We start from the raw sequence: 20,729 nt of genomic DNA, 5'->3' as shown, positions 1-20,729 counted from the left end.
TTCTTATTAATATTAGACAAAAAGTTTATTGTGCTGATTATTTTCTCTTTGTTTTTTGAATAAACATTGAATAAACAAAATAAATTTATATTTTAAAAGAAAATTATTCTTACTTAAAAAATTTAAATAATATATAATTTGCAAATAGAGAAATATTACTAATGATATCACAAGCATGATTACAATAGCTTTCCATTGTTTCACATTACAAATATAAAATTTATCTATAACCCTTTTTAAAAGCAAGAACATGAAAATAACATTAAAAATAATGCCTATAATACCCCTAAATTCTTCTTCAAAAAAATTCAATTTCTCGTAAGAACAGTGCACTGATAGAATTACCCTTATAATGACTCACCTCCTTTATCCCAGCTTGCCTGCAGCCCTGCACAATCAATTCACAACTTCACGATCCATCATAATTCTCACCTCCTCCCAGTTTTCTCTCTCCTAATTCGTCATCCAATTCCTAAACCCTAAGTTTTTCCTCCCCAATTGACCGCAGATTCACTTCCAATCTCAACAAATTGATCATCAACTTCGTGCTATTTGTCCCTTAATTCACAATATAATTTGTCAATGCAATGGTGGTATGCAAATGCCGCAAGTTAAGTCATCTTTTTTGCTCCTTTTTCTATTCAGATTCGTCAAAAATCCCCAATTTTGTAACTTTTTATTTGATCGCATGCTTAATTTAGCTCTTAATTATAAGGATAAGCTGTACAGTTTGATGATCTTGTTGTTTCGGATCTGATTTAGGGATAATTGAATTAATACGCATATTGGGTTTAGTTTTTGTCAAATTTTGTTAATTTAAGGGTTTTAGACAAAAAATAGTACTTTGTTAGGGGTTAATATCGATTTTGTAGATGTATACTGGGACGAATTATCGTGGGTTATCAATGTTGTGAATTTTCAGGAATTTGACATGTTTTACCTCGATCATAATGTGCGAAGGATTGATTAGTATGTGGCTTGCATTCAAAATTGGATTTGGGGAGTGATTGAACAATGTTAGTTTGTATCGTCCAATCTAAAGCTAATCTTCGACTTTACCCTGTCTTGATAGTGCAGTTGTTGTTTCTAGGATATGATATATATCAGGCTATCATCTTGCTTTATTGAGTTGTTAATTTTATGTTTGTGACAAATGGTAATTCTTGCTGAGGTTTTTTTATGGGTTTTCAGGCAACTAAGTTGTATTGTTTCGTGCACAAGACTCCTGTTTGTGGAGAACTAGAGAATGCATATGCTTCCCTGAACACCGAATTTTTGTGGTAATTATTTCACATTTATGGCTTATACCTTGCATATGAAAGAATACTACATCATCTTCTTCTATCCTTTCCTTGCATGAGAACTGTGCATAGTCTCATAAGTGTTGATTTTTTGAAGATAAATTTAATCTTATTTTAAGGAGTTTCTCATTGTATAGTGTCTAGCCTATCAGAGGTAGGTTAACATAGAATGTATTGAACTGACCTTCTGAAAAAGGTAATTTTCTTTGAGAAATTTCTAATTGAAATTTCACTCTTCAGTCCTTTGTTAATGCCGCTACATTTAAGTGACACTGATTCTTTTTGTATAGTGTTCTAAGATGCAGACATAGATGGAACTTCTATAATTTAAATCACATGGGAAACATGGTTTTAATTCTTAATCCAAATAGAGCCAAAGTCATATTTAAATCATGTTCGTTACTCTGTCCAAATTTTCCTTTGGAATATTCATATTTCCATGTTAGCTACAGTAAAGTAGTTATTGGCATTATGCTACACTTTTCATGACTATGGGCTTTGATAAATTTCTTTCATCAAAGCTTCCCTTATTATCTAGAGGTAAGGGAATAAATTTATTTTCAAAATGACTATGAGTAAGAGCAGGGATGTTATTTATATCTATGCTACACAATTCACATGCATAGCAGAAATCCAGAAATGCTAACTGATAAATCAACTTGTTATCTGATAAAATAAGGAGGCAGTCATTCAGAAGACCAAACTCAACATGTGATGGTTTACAATACAAATTTTTATGGTCTTAAAAAGGAATGCATAGTGGAGTCAGTGGATAACATGAGGAAAATGATGATCACTTAGACATTTTACATAAACATCTACTCTTAATACTTGTATTATAATGGCAATGATATCTATAATACTCCCTACATTCCACAAAACAACCCACTCCTCATTGTAAAAATTATAATCCATACAATATGGAATGAAATTACTCATCAAAGTTCGACTTTTAAAATAAGTACATGCTTACAGAAAAATAGAGAATCATAGAGAAATAGACAGAATCCAGAAATCCATGTCATATTGAGATGGAAAATGGCATATTAAGGAAGAAGACCGACATGTCTACACAAGACTGTAAGATTTGAAAGTCTGTCATATGTTTTTCTTTTAAATCTACAATTCTACAATTACTTTTTGGTGTATAATATTTATGTGTTAATAATAATTATTAAAATTATAGTTTGTAATTCATTCTTCAACTTCTCTGATTCTCGTCTTCCTTCTTTTCTCTCTTCTTCCACTCTCAATAGCTAGCAAAAATTCATTGATTTTTTTTATTGTTTATAAAAAAAATGGAATTTCTTACAATGGATCATCATTATCATGAGTCTATTTGGCCTTGGAAGCAGCTGATTTATTTTTTTTAATTTTTTTTGGAATAGGGATTTAATGATCTTTATTTTTATTTATTTTACTTTCTAGCTAATCCCATGTTTAGTTTGGAAGAAATAATAATGATTATTTATTTGGAATGTTGATGTGATCTTTTTTTTTTTTTTTGAATAATTTTTGTGGGTTTTTCATTTGGGATTTAAGTTTGAACTACGCAGTAACAAAAGTTTTGAGTATATTTGATTAGGGATTTATTAATTAGTTGAAATTTGCATGGTTTAAACTGAATGATTATTTAACTAATATAATAAAAAGAAAGGGTTGTGTTTAGCATGTATTTGAGTTAATTTTATAATTAGCATATTACCCCATTGAAGATTTTACCTTTATTCCCTAATCTCCTTTTAAGTTAAATTAGTGGAACATAATCTCCTTTGTATAATTTGTTCTAAGATGTTTCTTCTATATTTGCCTTTAACATTGCTTTTATGGTGGAAGGATTTGTATTGGAATCCACACTTTCCGGTTGTCAATTATTTTGGTTTGCTTCATAATAACTTGAATGTTTAGGTCTTAATCATGCATACTTGCATTGTTGTGATCATGCTATTGTTTCTTTATAAAACTCTATCTATATTTCTAAGATAAGGACATTATTAACACATAAATGACTCTCTGGAGAATTTTTTTATTTTTGTCAATGTTTCTAAATCTCAATAACACCTTCAGCACAGTTGTGTATTTTGTATAGCCTATCTCAAGGTGGGAGCCTTATTAGAGCTATTGGTGTAAAGAAGATGTGATCTTATTTTGTAGACAAATTTTACTTACTGCTTCTCTATCTTGCCTAACACGCCAACCAAACTAAAATTCCCCCTCCCCTCTTTGTCTTTTTGTTAGGTTATGAACACTTCAATGTCATGGGGAAAAACCATAATTGCCAAAAGCCAAATTAATTGCACATAATCAATTAGCATAATTAAGTATACATACTTTGTGATGCGTGCCTTCCTTAGCTGCTCCGAACCGAACAAGAACAGGTTAGAACGCCAAACATCGTCCCTACGTAGATAGCCCACAGCACGTTCGGATCCACCTTAGGTTCAACCAACTAGGATTTGATCTAAGGTATTATTAATTCGGGATCTCACTTTTAATGTGATAGGAAAAGTATGAAAAACTTGTATGTATGATCATAGACCACATATATATAGGAAATTGGACATATACATGTGGAAGACTTTTCATCTGCATCTTAGAACATAGAAATTAATATTTAATTTCCATGTTGTTATTTCAAAATACGATGCATATAGTCCGTTCTTGCAAATGGTTAACTCCAAAGGGATCTTGCTTGATCCTTTGCCAGTGTTTATGCGTGTAACATCAATATTTAGCATATCTTTATTTCCTTGAATCAAGAACTATTCCTATTTACCTTTTCGAGTACCATAGGGTTTTCTTAATCTCAACTAGTTGATCTTAACTTAGATCAATAGAGATTGGTATATGTTCGTCATGCCTAGAGCCATACGATACATTTTTGGCGATCCTCATATTATATCATACATGATAAATTCTTCTGCAGAATAATTCTCAATTGAATTCTTATTCATGTAACTTTAGCTCATCCAATTTCAGTATATACCGAATCCAACTAAATTCTTTGACATATAATATAGGTGAAGAATCTCATTTAGATCCTTTGATGTTTAACTTAGTAAATGCTTATACATAGTTCAAACCATCATTACTAAGATTTATTCACATGGGTATAATATCTTCAATGGAGTCTTTCATGTTTGATTTAGTAAATGCCGGCCATTACTTAATCCAAAACAATATTCTAAGATCTTTGTAAATACATATTAATACCCAGTATGTACTAAGTTTCGCCTTGGTCCATCAAAATAATTTCAAAACTAAGTCATTAGCATTTGAATGTTATTTTACAATAGAGAGATATGTGTGATACACATATTACCAATTTAGGTTTACATACTGCCACTAAACTTCTTATATATCCGTAAGAATCATATGTATTTTATGAAACTAAAATATTTATTAGCTTCACTAAAATACAATTTTAATTCCCAATTGCTTGCTTAAATCCATACTTAGATTTTATAAGCTAGAATTCATTTCAAGCATTATTTGGATCCACAAATCCTATGACATGTCATGTACATAGTTTCTTTCAACATTTGATTGAGGAATACGTTTTGTCATCCAATTGCCATATGTACCAATATGAATTCATTGCTTGATTTATAGACTTAAGCATTTTGATTATGCATGAGGTTCCAACACAATCCACGATGTGAATTTGATTTTAACCCTTAGTAAATAATCTAGCTTTGTGTGACAACACAATTCCATGTTTTGATGAGTTTTATCCTTAAAACCAATTTGTAACCAATAGGTGTAAACCAATCTTGCAAATCAACAAAATTTTAATTTTGTCATAAAAAAAAATGAGTCTATATATGGCCTCTAACCATTTAGGGAATCCGAGCTTTGTCATATCTTTCTTACAAGTCATAAACTCATTAATCTTCATGATAATAGTTGACTGCAAGTTGTAGGTTTAGAATAGAAGAATCTCATAGCTTCAGTTACTTGAACTCTATGCCTACATGGGTATACAACATCAAACAATAGAATATTAATAGACACTTTGAAAGTCATTTGAATATTTTATTCTCCTTGAAGCACTTGTAAAGTTTTCTAAGAGATATATTCTTTAAATCCATTTCTAAAATCCTTTAGAGAATAAGTAAGCACAAAGATTCTTCGAGTAAGAACATTTGCGAATCTTGTTTAATAATCTTGAGTTAATTAATCACCTATTGCATATGATTAACAATTTCAAGATTTAAATTCATTAATTATGCTACCTAATTTGTAATTATAATTAATTTGTTGAAATTCAACTAATTCGGAATTTGTTTTGTTTTTCATAATTAATTAGTAATTTAATTGGGATCTTATGACTAAAAGACCACCTAAAATTTATTGAAGTTCGAATCTTCAAAATTTAATGAAACCTAATTTTAATCCCTAAAGTTTATGAAATCGAAAATTATTTTAATTAATGAATTTTTGATTAATCGCCTAAAATTTTATGAAATTAATACTCCCTCCGTCCCAGATTAGTTGTTACACTTTCCTTTTTCGTCCGTCACAGATTAGTTGTTACACTTCTAAATTAGGAATGACCTCACAATTTTATATTGTCTCTCTCTTCCCACTAAATTTTTTTTGCCCCCACGCCCTCTTTCATTCAATTTAAAAAATACCCCACCAACTCCTATCACATCTAGTTTTTCAATAAAATAACAATTGATAACCAAACAACCACTTATCACCTAAAACTTTGTGCAAAGGTAAGTGTAACAACTAATTTGGGACGGAGGGAGTATGATTTATTAATTTGTCATAAATTTTGAAAATGAATGAAATTTTGATTTTATAAATGTTCACAAACTTGCACGCACAAAGCAACCGAAAGCCGAGTGTTATCCTTAAAGGGTGTTGCAATGGTGCGGGCATGCGACGACGAGCAAGGGAACTCGTCGCTCATGCGGTTCCATAGCGATGAGCAAGCACGGGCACGCGCACATGTGCTACGGCCTGTGCATGTGTGTGCTGTGTGCGAGTGAACGAGCAAGGGCGAGGAAAGAGGCCAGGCAAGAACGCTAGGCGCCACACTCGTGTCCGCGCTGCCTTGCGTGCCTGTTGCCTGTGCGCGCAGCAACAAGGTGGGCGCTGGCCTCGGCTAGGCGCACTGCCTGTGCATACAAGCACATGGGTGCTGCACAAGTGCACGCGGCCCTTAGCTGCATGCATGAGGCCTAGGCGGGGAATGAGCTTCGTGCTCATTGCCTTGCCTTGGCCCAATGATCGTTACAATTTTATTTTTCGTTGAGCGACGAATTTAATTAATTTTAATTTCGTGCTTATAATTTTTCTCGGAATTTAATTTTATTAGTTTAACTACTATAATTAATTTTATAATAATAATTTAATAAAATTAAAACCTTGAATAAATTATGATTAATTCATTTTAATCAACTAAAAAAAGTCGTCTAAGGGATTTGAAATAATTGTATGAGCTTTAAGTTTTAAATAAATATGTTGTTTCCGATTGGACTTGGAAAGACATTTTATGTTTAAAATTAGTAAAACATATAAATCTTGGTTTAAGTGAAAGCTTTTATTTATTCATGTTGGTTAAACTCTTGATTAGGTCCTTATTACCTTAGGATTAATAAACTCGATTAGAACTAATAAGGTCAAATAATTGGTAGATTCTTGAGCCTTAATTAGTTATTGCAATTATTATGTGATGCATATTTTCTGCTAACTTGCTAAGTGGGCCATTCAATGATAAATGAATGAGTGAATGGTATATTGTAAATATATTGTTTTGCAGGTTGCGGAAAGTGATTAGTATGGCCCAAATAGGATAGAAAATATGGTCTGCGTACCATTAAATTTGAATGTAAAATATGGTCAAATGTACAATGGTTTTTATTTAAATATGGTTTCCGTACCATTAATTTATAGTAAATCCTATTTGGTGAAAATGACGCCTCCCATGGTGAAATTCAAGAACGGAGTTTCCAATCCATTTTCAAGACGGAATTTGAAGATTGAAGCTTCAAGATGAAGTCAGGCCATACTAGATCACAAATTTTATCTTATGCATGCTTTAAGAAATTTATTGCTTTAAATATATCTTGATTTTATGCATGAGATTGTGGTTTACCTATGTTGCATGATTAAGGATTTTAGTTCACTTAAAATCTTACCAACATAGTAAAAGCCTTAAGTTCCAAATTTAAAAATTGAGTTAAAAGGTGACATTCCAAGATAACACTTACTTTCTGACCTTTATGTCAAGTTAGTGATAGTTTTCCGCCAAAGCGAGGTGTCACTTCTTGATCTTAAAGTGGTAAGGTACACCATTAATTGTGAGTACATTTTAGGTCGATTAGTGAATGTTTTCCGCCAAAGCGAGGTGTCACTTCTTGATGCTAAAAAGTTGAGGTACACAATTAATTGTGAATACAAGTTGATTTTGGTTGAACTCAACAATATATGTAAGGAGTCCTTTTATATCGTGGCAAATGGGATAGGTTTTCCTAATAAGTTCTTAGACGTACCTATCAACCAAAAGTAGTTTCTAGACTATTAGAAATTGAATTGCTTACCTAAAATATTTTAGATTTAAGACAAGCCAAAACATGCTTAATTCTTTAATGATTTTGAGGGTCTTAGGTTCATTTTATTCACACCTGCCGGAATAATAAATTTGAATAAAATGATGAATGACTTGTTTAAATTGCATGTTTTCTTTTCAAGTTATTATTCATGATAAATGTTTAGACTTTGCATGCTTCAATGTATGTTTTAATTAATGTTTATAATTAAATATCTTTCACTGCAATAAATCCTTTTAGAAGGTAACAGCAAATTTCCTCGATTGGTAGTGAATCCAAGAACAATTCACGGAAATGAGAGAAAATGAGCAATTTAAAATGTACATTTCTTATAGAGACTTTTATGGTTGTTTTAGACTAACAAAGTCGAATGGCAAACTAATTCGTGCTTGTGGATTCAAAATACAATGTAGTTTTGAGATCATAAAGCATTGAGTTTAACATTCAACTTTACCAATGGTTAACAACTTAATATCTTTGTCCATTTAATTCTCGAATGAGTCTATCCCTAGACATTCGAATAGATCGATGCTTAGAGAACTTTAGAAGCTTCTGGTAAGAACAGCTAGTTAAAGCAAAATATTCAACATAAATAAAATTTTAAGAACTTTGTTGGAGCGACATTAGACATATCTAAACAAAGTATAAAAGTCAATACTTGAGAAGTCAATCTTAAGACTACAAAAAAGGGTACAAGAAATAGGAAAACAGGGAACAAGTGGAAGGAATTTACAGTTCAATTTCTACCTATTAGTTTATGTTTAAAGAGAAGTGACCTAGCAATCAAACTTCCTTGGTATCATATACTGCTTGAGGTTCTTACTTCGGTAATAATTCAAACAATGGAAGCTAGACTACACTAATGACCTACAATTGAGAAATGAAGCATGACAATGCTACAGGGGTCATCTAGTTTTTTTTAAAGTCCTTTCAAGTCTGGAACTTGATGACTATATTGTTCCATAATCAGCATTTCTGTTTCAAACACAGAAAGACTCACATTCAAAGTAAACAAAAACATTGTTTGTTTGTTTGTTTGAATGAAATGGTCTTTACGGGTTGAGTCATGTATGCTTGATTAGAACAAACAACTCTTTAACAAATAAGAACTTTACTAGGTTCAAATCAATATCTTGATTTGAGTTCAATTAATCTTTGGCATTGTTTCTTAGACTATATCAACAAGATAACATTCTTAAGCTCCATTTTGATGGACTTTTGAAAGTTCGGTGATTTCTAGATCATTCAAGACAAGTTAGTCTTATTTGTTGAAAGTAACAAAAGAATAAACTATTGTTAGAACTCTTAGACAATAGAGTTCAAATCTAAATAAATATTTTACGACTCTATTATTTCACATAGTTTTGAGTGAATAAAGGCTTTATTTACTCAAAGTGATATAAGTTTTAATCTGTTAACTTGTTCAAAGATTCATAAAGAAGTATAAAACCACTTGGCAAGAAATCATAGAGATCGAGGTTAGATCATGTTGATGATTACTTAGACCAACAATGATCATCAATGATTGTGTGTTGTAATTTCACGATCAGGCTCGATAAGATATGATATATCCAAATTGGAATGATTGAAGTCAATTGGTACTTGATTCGATTAATGATCATAAAGATTTTTCCTATAATTTCTAAAATAAAATGCTAACCTACCACCAAACTAAACCAAATTCGTCAAATCTATTGAAAAGTAATTTTAGAATATCTTTTCAATTATATACGGAGTATATCTAAGAGTTCCTAAACTTAGTGAGAGCTTAGTGTTTGTTATCCAACAAACTAAGGCCCAAGTATAGATATATGTTTCATTGTGATTTATTCAAATGAGACACAAGGGTATTGTTTCTACCACGACTTTTTGAGAGCATAATGTTTGTTGCTCGAAATAGTGTCCTTTTAGAGATTCATTTCCAAAATTACAAGTGGGAGAAAATATACCTCGAAAGGTCTTCAAGGCAAACAACAAACATAAACGGGGATTCCGGAGGCTTTTAAAAGTTCTTCAGAAAATCCGAACGCTTATTCTTTAAGGACTTTAGAAGTGGATTTAAAGAATATATCTCTTTAAAAACTTTACAAGGGCTTCAAGGAGAATAGAATATTCAAAGGACTTTCAAAGTGGCTATTGATATTCTATTGTTTGATGTTCTATACCCAAGTAGGCATAGAATTCAGGTCACTGAAACTATGAGATTCTTCTATTAGATAGGGAAGAAACATACAACTTGCAGTAAAACTATTATAATAATGATTAATGAGTTTATGACTTGTAAGAAAACTGTGACGAATCCCAGATTCTCTAAAATGGTATATAGACTCAATGTTTTGATGAAAAATTGAAATTTTGTTTATTTACAAGAATAGTTTACACCTATTGGTTGCAAATGGTTTTAGGATAAAAACCATCAAAACATGGAAGTGTGTTTACACACAAAGCTAGATTGGTTGCTAAAGGTTACAACCAAATTCACGGCGTGGATTGTGTTTAAACCTTATGCATAATCGTAATGCTCAAGTCTATAAGTCAAGCAATAATTGCATATTGGTACATATGTTAATTGGGTAACAAAACGTATTCATCAATCAAATCTTGGAAGAAAATATTTACATGACATGTCATAGGATTTGTTGATCTAAATAATGCTTGAAATGAATGCTAGCTTATGAAATCCAAGTATGGATTTAGGCAAGAAATTGGGAATTGGAACTGTATTTTAGTGAAGCTAATAAGTATTTTAGTTTCATAAAATATACATGAATCTTATAGATGTATATGAAGTTTAGTGGAAGTACGTAAAACTCATTTGGTCATATGTGTATCACACATTCACACATATCTCTCTATTGTAAAATAACATTCAAATTCTAATGACTTAGATTTGAAATTATTTATCAATGATGGACCAAGGGGAAACTTAGTACATACTGAGCATTAAGATCTATTTACAAAGATCTTAGAATAATGTATTAAAATAAGTAATGTCATTTATTAAATAAAATACGAAAGACTCCATTGGAGATATTCGACCCATGTGAATAAAACTAAGTAATGAATGTTTGAACTATGTATAAGCATTTACTAAGTTTAAACATTAAAGAGTCTAAATGAGATTCTTTACCTTTATTATATGTTAAAGAGTTTAGTTGGATTCAGTATTTATTGAAACTGGATGAGCTAAAGTTACATGAATAGAATTCAATTGAGAGTTATTCTGTAAAAGAATTTATCATCTATGATATAATATGAGGATCGCCAAAAATGTGTAGTATGGCTTTAAAGCATGACGAACATATACCAATCTCTGTTAATCTAAGATCAAGTAGATTGAGATCAAGAAAATCCTATGGTACTTGAAAAAGTAAATAGGAATAGTTCTTGAATCAAGGAAATGAAGATATGCTAAATATTGATGCTACACGTATAAACACTGGCAAAGGATCAAGCAAGATCCCTTTGGAGTTAACCATTGGCAAGGACGAGCTATGGGCATCGTGTTTTGAAATGACAACATGGATTAAAGACCATGAGTTGTTGCGTGGGAAATTAAATATTAATTTCTATGTTCTAAAATACAGCTGGAAAGTCTCCCACATATATGTGAACTGTTTGGATAAGAAAAATCCAAACATAGCATCACTAGAAACCTACACAATTGAAGTAATGTACTTATTTCCTAAGAAGCAATAAAACAAAGTTGTTTATATTAAAGCGTTCTTCACAGAACTTTGGTGGATCACATGTCTGCTGACTTAATGGTTCTTCATTGCAAAGTGCGTAGAACCACTATTGAAGCAAGAAAGACTAGATCTCAAAATAAACATACTCATAAGATCTTATCATCCTATCTCAAAAGAATTTCGATGAAAAGGGATATTAAGATTGGCAAAGCATAATAACTAAACCTATGAAACAAGTGAGAAGAAACACTCACATTGTGGCTCTGGAAATCAAAACATAGTTTTGAATTTCATTAATCGTTTTAAAGATGGGTTAAAATCCCATGGTTGTAAAACATTCGGGTTGAACATTTATCATATTATGAAATGAATTTTCATATTCCATTTAATCTTGGTTTAATATTAAATGATGAGTCCTTTCAATTTGACAATATATTCAAGATACACTGTCAGGACCAGTCCTGTGACTAAGAAACGTCTATCAAGTGAACTTGAATGTTAAAAGTTGAAAATGGTCAATGTCGGAAGTTTTCTATAAAGGTGGACGCATAGAAAATGTTAGACTACTGGAAAGCAAGATGACTAGTAGTTCTGTTTCTTGAACTATGTAGACATGAAAATGTCGTAATCATTTTCATAGATACTTACTTGATCAGATTAGTATCGGGCAGACCTATGATACTTTACCGGAAGAGATGAAAATCTGTCATAAGTAAATTTAATTATCTTATTAGACACTAATCTTCAATACCTGAGTGATTTGAGATTACTTGTTTGAGAACTGGTTACTTTGACGTTGTCAACCGTCGCACCGTAAAAGGAGACCATAATGGTAGCGCTCGGGTAATCACCTATCAAACGAAGACTAAACTCAAGATCACAAGATTGGAATTTTCCTCCCATAAATGGGGAAGAGATGCCAAAAGTTGTATAAAGGCCACTCGGAGAGCTAGAAACTGTGAAATGCATGACCGTGCTCAGATAAATCATAGGCTATGATTATCTGCTCTGAACTCTGACACCGAGAAATACCTCTGAACATAATAGGGATGACTAGTCTTACCTTATTTTCATGAGCAGGCATCGAGCGATAAAGAAATTAGGAAATGCACACTTGTCCCTAAGGACAAGTGAGACACTGAAGGAAGTAATGCCTTTGGTCCAAGTTTGCATTTAATGCATTTAATGCTAAGTCTAATAAATGCGGTTCAGTATTAATTAAGCAAGTTAATTATTCAGTAAGATCAAGTGATCTGAATGCCTAGCTAGAGGCTGAAGGAAATAATGCCCTTGGTCCAAGTATGCATTCTATGTTAAGTCTAATAAGTGCGGTTCAGTATTAATTAACAAGTTAATAATTCAGTGAGATCAAGTGAGCTGAATGCCTAGCTAGAGGCCGCTTCAGTTCAAGTGGAATTAATGATATTAATCCACAGCTTACTCTTGACTGAACCCGTAGGGTCACACAAATAGTACGTAAACGGATCAAGTATTTAATGGCATTAAATACTCCATCTATGGATATTCGGAATCGACGGATCTTGGTTTCAGTGGGAGCTGAGATCGTCACAGGCAAGAAATGAATGCTCCGGAAACGATGATATTGCCGGAAACGGAAATATGGATCGTATCGGAAATATAAATATTATCCAAGTCGTAGATGTTGCCGGAAACGGAAACATGGTACGTATCGGAAAATATTATCGGAAATGGAAATATTGCCGGAATCGGAAATATTGCCGGAAACGGAAATATTGTCAGAATCGGAAATATTATCGGAATCGGAAAATAATTCCGGAAACGGAAATATTAAATATTTGTTCGAAACGGAAATTAATTCCGGAATCGGAAATATTAAATATTGTTCGTATCGGAAATGAATTCCGGAATCGGGAAATTAATCGGAAGCGTATCGTACGAATTAGCATCGGACGAGGCCTGCCAGACGAAGGCCCAGCACGAAGCCGGGCCATCGCCCAGCAAGCCAGCGCGCCAGAACGCACCAGCCAAGGCTGCGCCAGGCCCACCGCAAGGCAGGCCCAGCGCGCGCCAACGCTGCGGCAGCGTGTGGGCCTCGTGGCAATGGGCTGCGAGCTCGCGGGCTGCGCGCGCGCGCATGGCGCCCCTCGTGGGCTGCTGTGCGTGCGTGTGTGTGTTGGTGTGCTATACGAATCCTAAAGCTATCAGGTTTCGACATATGATTAAATTCCTAAACCTAAAAGGATGAATTAATTAAATAAGAATTCTATTAGGATTCTAGTTTAATTAATTCGTATCCTAATAGGATTAAAATTCCCTTTCCATACCTCTATAAATAAAGGCCTAGGGTCATTATTTTGCATAGAGTATTCAAGTATTCAAAGTGATTTTTGAGAACAAAATCCAGTCATACAATTGCCTATACTAGCCGAAAATTCTAAGTACCTTAAGGGCGATCCTAGTTGGTCAAGCTTAAGGCGGATCCGGACGTGCTGTGGACTATCTACGGAGGGACGACACTTGGAGTCCTAAAGACTTGTTCTTGTTCGGTTCGGGCGCAGCTAGGGAAGACACGCAACAAAGTGTATGCATCTAAACTATGCTAAATGATTATGTGTAAATAATATGCTTTCCTGGCTTTATGGTTTTTCCGCATGATTTATGAATTGTCATATGTATCATAACCTAACAGAGGCCGCTTCAGTTCAAGTGGAATTAATGTCATTAATATCACAACTTACTCTTAACTGAACCCGTACGGTTACACAAATAGTACGTGAACAGATCAAATATTTAGGTGAATATTATATTCAGTAAGTACTCTAATTATGGATATTCGGAAATGACGGATGTTGGTTTTAGTGGGAGATAAACAAATTGTCAAAAGGCAAAGAAAGAATATATGCCGAAAATGTAGATATTACCGGAAATGGAAATATGGTTCATAACGGAAATATAAATATTATCGAAGTCGAAGATATTGCCAGAAACGTAAATATGATTCGTGTCGGAAATATTATCGGAAATAAAAATATTGCAGGAATCGGAAATATTACCTGAAACGGAAATATTACCGGAATGAGAAATAATGTAGAAATCGGAAATTATTATCGCAATTGGAAATATTATCAGAAACGTAAATGTTGTTCGAATCGGAAATATTCTCCGGATTCAGAAAACGAATCGGAAGCACGAAACGAGCGACGGACCATCGCACGAAGTAATGGCCCATCGCTCAATGGGCCATGGCAGCAGCGCCAAGCTGTTTGGCCAGCGCGCCAGCAAGCAAGGGCCAGCGCGCATGGCAATAACAAGGTAGCCAACGCTACTGGGCCAGTGTTGTTGGGTCGCTGCTTGTGCCAGCACGCATTGGTAGCTTGCGTGCCAAGTTGCCTTGCTACGCAAGCAGCTTGTGCACCAAGCTACCAGTTGCATTAAATGGTTTATTTGGGTTTTGTTATTTTTGTGAAAATTACATAAAGCTTAAAATAAAGATTGTGTGCATGTTTCCTAAAATCTAATGTTTCCTAAACTTTATTATTAAGGTTATGGAAACTTAGGGTTTTTCTATTTCCTATATATACGTGGTTTATGATCATAATATACACATGAGCTTTCATACTTTTCCTATCACATTAAAAGTGAGATCCCGGATTAATAATACCTTAGATTAAATCCTAGTTGGTTGAACCTAAGGAAGATCCGAACGTGTTGTGGACTTTCTACGGGGGGACGACGTTTGGCGTTCTAACTTGTTCTTGTTCGGTTCTGGAGCAGCTAAGGAAGGCACGCATCACAAAGTGTGTTCACTAAATTATGCTAAATGATTATGTGCATTTAATTTGGATTCTGACATTTATGGTTTTTCCGCATGACATTAGATTGTTCATAACCTTACATAAACTCTTTCCGATTTATAAAGATCATCCTCAGGTTTTTTCTTCTAGTTGATGATGAAAGCGTCACAATCAACGATAGGCTCCATCGTAGGCAAATGTTGCCTCAACTTATCCAAACACTCGTCGTCAGTCTCCAAGGAAGTGCGGTGATAGTAGGGATCCATGAAGAATCCGCGAAAATCCCCAATAACTAATGTCCCCAAAATTCGCGATAAAAACCTAATTCGCGAATCCCAATTCACAAACCCTAGAGCTGATTGCCCCCCCCCCCCCCCCCCATTTTCACGAAAATCCCAAATCGCAAAAATCCCCAATTCACAAACCTTAGAGCTGATTTGTTTCCCCCAATTTCACGAAAATCCCAAAATCCCAAACCCTGCAATTGATTTTCCCCCAAATCACTAATTAAGAACTGAGTTTTTCCCCAAATCACAAAACCCTAGAAATGATCTTCGTCGAAATTAACAAAAATCCCCAAGAACCCTGTAACTGATTTCCCCCAAATTTATTAAAATCATGAGAGATGAAAGAGAATTATAAGAGAAACCCTAAATCTGAGAATATTTTTTCCCAAATTCACAAGAGAGGATAGAGGATTTGAAGAGAAACCCTAATTCTTAATGTGAGAGAAGATGATGAAAAAATCGATCATATTAGATCAAGTAGACAAAATCACGGTTTTTGTTTGAAGATTTTTGTTTGAAGCAAGATACGATGGTGGATCTGGATTGAACAGCAGATGAAGATGGGGGAAATTTTTAGGAAGTTGCCTCTGCAAGTTACTAGAGAGGAGAGATGAAATAATTGAGGAGCATTTAAATGATTTTACTGGAAGTCACAAGAGAGGAGAGAGAAGAAAAACAGTAAAGGGGTGTTAAATATTGGTGGGAAGGGTTAATCATCATAAATATTGGGTTAAGGGTGGTTGAAGGATTAGCAACCATAAATTATGCATCTGGATATAATAAAATATCAGAATAAAGGGTATAGTGGTAAACATTATATTCCAAAAATTAATGGAATAAAACAAAAGTGTAAAGAACTTTCAGGAACGGATTTAAACGGAAATCGTAAAGAACTTTTAGGAACGGAGGTAGTACTAGTTTTCTATTATAATACGCGCACAAAATTATACTTATCTGATTAATTACTTTACTTTTTTTACTGATTTTTTTATTCTTAGTTTTAATATATGGTGATTTTAGTAAATATCTTTCAAATTTATTCCCTTTTAAAATGTAATATAAAATATTTTTCTGTTTAAGTTGTTTTTATTTTTTTAAAAATTTTAGTTAAGAGTAGTTATTATTTACGCTGCTCAGGCGTTTCCTTATATAATAGAGATAAGGAGGGAGTTTTCTTTTTGGTACAGATTTACCAAACTTACATGAACTTATTAATATAAATATATTGTTCGTAGGGCTGCAAATGAGCCGATATGTTTGTAACAACTCGCAAACAAACTCAGACAAAACTCGTTTATTAATTAATGAGTGAGTTTGGGCAAAAATTCTAGGCTCGATAAGTAAGTAAACGAGCCAAGCTCCAATAACATCACGTTCGCTCGTTAATGTTCACGGGCACTTGTTTATAGCTCATTAATTACTCGTTTATAAGCCCGTTTATAACTCGCTCAAACTCGAAAAAATAATTTAATGGAATAAAATATAAGTATTTTTTTAGATAAAAATTGACCCTTAAATGTCAAGAAATGTATAACATGGAAGCAAACCTATCATGTACAGTAATATTCCCTCCGTATTTTAAAAAGGGATACACTTTCCTTTTTTGACATTTTTTTGGTCCCTATTTTCAATATATTAATATTTCTCTCTTTCTTGTGGTTCTCAAACTATGTGCCGATCAAAGTGTATCTCTTTTTAAAATACGAAGGGAGTATCCCATAGAATATTCCAGTCATACATATATTTTGTGAAGTTTCTCCTTGATTATATGACTAAAAGAATTTGACGATTTTAAAAATCTCGAATATTTAGCTCGAATAAAGCTCGTTAGCTCGAACTCGTTCAAGGTTGAGCTAAACGAGTGAGCTCGAGACATCATAAGAAATAGCGAGCAAAGCTCGAACAACAAATTGCAAAACTCAATTAAACTCAATTAAACTCGAAACAAGCTCGAAATTGAAAATCCTTCGCAAACTTAGCTCAAACAAGATAAAATTCTGCCCGGCTCGCTTGCAACCCTATTTGTTCGCAAGAGAGTAAGCTTAAAAGGGTAAATTTATACGGAGTACGGAGTATATATTTCTCCTCTTTCTCCATCTCTCCTTCGATTCTTCAATCAGCGGAGATTTATCCACCATCTTCTTCACAAATTTCACCCAATTTTGCAACTGAGCTTCTCTGGTAATCTCGTCCCTTATTTATTTATTTATTTATTTATTGGTAAATTCATTTAAATCCTACTTTAAACCCTAATTTAAATATAGTTTCGTCTTCCGGTAAATCATCAAATTTTATTTGTTTATTAATCACTAAACCCTATATTTCTTCAAATTTTGTTTATTAATATCTCATAAACCGTAATTTCAATATATATATTTTTTTCTTCCGGTAAATCATCAAAACCCTGTATTTCTCTCATTTTGTTTATTAGTAATTTATCAAAAACCCTAATTTATAATCATGTATTTTCCCGCAGAGATAATAATTGAGATTCTCCTAAGATTGCCTGCAAAATCTCTTTTACGATTCAAGAGTGTGTGCAAATTATGGTATGATTTAATCAACAATCTTGAATTTGTGAATCACCATGTAGAACGATCGCTTGCCACCCAAAACAATCTTCACTTGGTTTACAATACCAATGATACACTTTGTATGGCCGATTTCGACAGTTTTAATAACCCGATTAAACTCAATTACCCTTTCCGTGATAGTGTTATGGTGGTGGGATCATCTAATGGCTTACTTTGTCTCCAAAGTTGTAATGAATGTCCTCTTTTGATTTACAACCCAACCACTCAAACCTACAAAAAACTCCCATTGTTCGATAGATCAAACTCAAAGTGTCAATTTGGGTTCGGTTATGACAGTATTTCCCAGGACTATAAATGTGTAGCGGTTATTCGGATTCTTGGTGAAGGCATAAGTTATTATTTCGAAACAATGGTTTACAGTTTAAAACAGAATTCATGGAGAAAGGTTGTCATCAATCCGAGTGTTGATTTGAAATTGATTTTCATCTATGAGAATTGTGTATTTGTTAATGATACTTTCCCTTGGGTCGGCGCTACAAGTAAAGATGGCCGTGGGCCGGTCCGAAGCCCGACCCGGCCCGGCACGAAAACAGCCCGGCCCGGCACAAAGTCGTGGGCACGGCACGAAACAACGTTTGCCTGGCATGGGCCCGTCCCGGTCAGGGCCCATGGCCCGTGGGCTCGACCCGAAGCACGACCTGACCCGGCACACGGCCATCTTTAGCTACAAGTGAGAATGGGTTTAGATATCCGTTTTCTATCATTACCTTTGATTTAAGGGATGAAACTTTAAGTACTCTGCCAACTCCTGCATGTTCTGATTCTGGTTCTGTGAATTTGCATGTTAGGGACATGCGTGTGGGACTGGGAATACTTGATGGGTGTTTGTGTCTTTCGATTAGCTATAATAAGGTATGTGACAGTGACTTTGACGTATGGGTAATGAAAGAGTACGGCGTAGCTGAATCATGGACCAAGTTAATTTCCATTGCTAAGCGGAATTGGTCACGATGAAGTGGAGAGACCTGTTTGTTATTCGATCAACTTTAAGGAATTGTTTGTGCATACGAGATATACTCACCAGATTGCTTCCATTCATTTGGATACAATGGAAATTAGAACGGTCAAAAGTTCTGATTTTAACTTTTGTATGAATGCCCATGTTTGTGTAGAGAACCTTCTTATGCTGGAAGATAGAAATAATATGAAGAACTGACATTTGATCTTCAATCATGGATTAATAAGCGAACGGATATTACAGGAAATTTAATTTTACATTAGTTTTAGACTACGAAGTAATTTATTTATTATTGTAACCCGTATTTGTTTGTTAAACATGTTGGTGTTTTTTGTGGAATGAGATGCACAAAAGAGTTGTTAATTTGAGTGACTCGATCGAGTAGTTTGGTGGCCATACTGGTATATCTTTTAATTTGAATTATTGTACTTCTCCATATCACATTGTTGAATTATTGATCTAAAACGATATCCAAATCCAATCTAAAATTTTACAAGTTTTGAATAAGATTTTATTGACATTTGAAATTGAAATAAACAGTTTTTTATGTTTTCCCTTTTGGTGTTTCAAAATGTTCTTTATATTTTCTTTTATATTATCACGTGAATGTCTTAATATTCTATCAAATTTTGTGTCAAATGATTATTTTAACCAATTAAATTCATTGGGTCAATCGAAAAAATATATTTTTTACCACCTAGCAAAATAAAATTTGTATTTTACCACCTAAAAGAAGTTGTTTGAAAACACAAAAAGATATATGTTGAGGCGGGCATTTGAAAGCACGCCCCAACCAGCAGGAAAAATATGCTGAAATAAACACGTGTTGAGGCGCACATTTATAAAGCCCGCCTTAACAGACAAGCTTGTTTGGGCGAATATTAAATTGCCCGCCTCAACAGACAAGCCCGTTGAGGCAAACATTGAGTTCCCCGCCCCAACAAACAGTCTTAATCAACAGCACGTAAGCTGGGCTACCAACACTAATATTCTGCTTTTCTTTGTTAGGTAATAGAAGAACTATAATACTCAGAAAATAGACAATTCTAAACAATAAATACTTCATTCACATTAAAATTGAAATAATATTGTTTAATGTAATTTTACAATATAAATTCACACAAAAATAAATTTTTAATCTACAATTCTACTTTTACAAAAATTAGCTGCTACAAAAGGGAGTAACTGCACTTCAACATCAATATTTTGTTCCTTGACGCTCTTCCTCTCTTACTACTCGTGAAAGAAAGGATCATCCACAGTTCAACGACCTTCCTTTAATGCAGAACAGGTCCTGTAATACACAACAATTGTATATAATTATATCAGTTTCTAATTTATGTAGGTATAAAACTCAAAAGCACCGATAAACAACAACGAAGACAAATCATAAACCTAACACGAACTTGTTATTAAACCCAAATCAATTAAGAAAACCAATCCGATGACTAGATAACAGTAAAACCTGTTCGGGCCCCCCTGTGGGACCCGCTTTTTACGCAAATTACCAAAATACCCTTCTAAGGAGAATTACTGAAAATACCCTCAAACACAAACCTCT

The 20,729-nt window shown here is 33.6% G+C and overlaps 1 protein-coding gene across 7 annotated transcripts; it reads left to right on the top strand.

The window, feature by feature from the left end:
* The first annotated feature begins 270 nt into the window (after positions 1 to 270).
* LOC110792970 (F-box protein CPR1-like) lies at positions 271 to 19,536 on the top strand. Of its 7 annotated transcripts, none has more exons than XM_021997794.2 (3): positions 305 to 593; positions 1,192 to 1,280; positions 18,999 to 19,536. In XM_021997794.2, the coding sequence occupies exons 1-3, from the start codon at positions 588 to 590 to the stop codon at positions 19,162 to 19,164; spliced, it is 261 nt and encodes an 86-aa protein (XP_021853486.2). In that variant the 5' UTR covers positions 305 to 587; the 3' UTR covers positions 19,165 to 19,536. The 7 variants fall into 7 exon arrangements, 2 of the variants coding, with proteins under 2 accessions (XP_021853486.2, XP_056699666.1); XM_056843688.1 differs by having other exon boundaries at positions 307 to 611; XR_008932926.1 differs by lacking the exon at positions 18,999 to 19,536 and adding an exon at positions 7,075 to 7,394 and having other exon boundaries at positions 308 to 593.
* Positions 19,537 to 20,729: the final 1,193 nt, after the last annotated feature.

The sequence above is a fragment of the Spinacia oleracea genome, chromosome 4, assembly GCF_020520425.1.
Source record: "Spinacia oleracea cultivar Varoflay chromosome 4, BTI_SOV_V1, whole genome shotgun sequence".
NCBI classification, from domain to species: Eukaryota; Viridiplantae; Streptophyta; class Magnoliopsida; order Caryophyllales; family Amaranthaceae; genus Spinacia; species Spinacia oleracea.
Note: the sequence above shows the minus strand (reverse complement) of the source record. Positions and strands in the feature narration are given on the sequence as shown.

Excerpts from the sequence above, each read along its gene's own strand:
- LOC110792970 (XM_056843688.1), top strand. The coding sequence starts at position 588 with ATGGTGGTATGCAAATGCCGCAAG. Across the intron at positions 612-1,191 it reads TGGTATGCAAATGCCGCAAG|GCAACTAAGTTGTATTGTTT; the intron begins TTAAGTCATCTT and ends ATGGGTTTTCAG. Across the intron at positions 1,281-18,998 it reads CTGAACACCGAATTTTTGTG|GGACATGCGTGTGGGACTGG; the intron begins GTAATTATTTCA and ends TTTGCATGTTAG.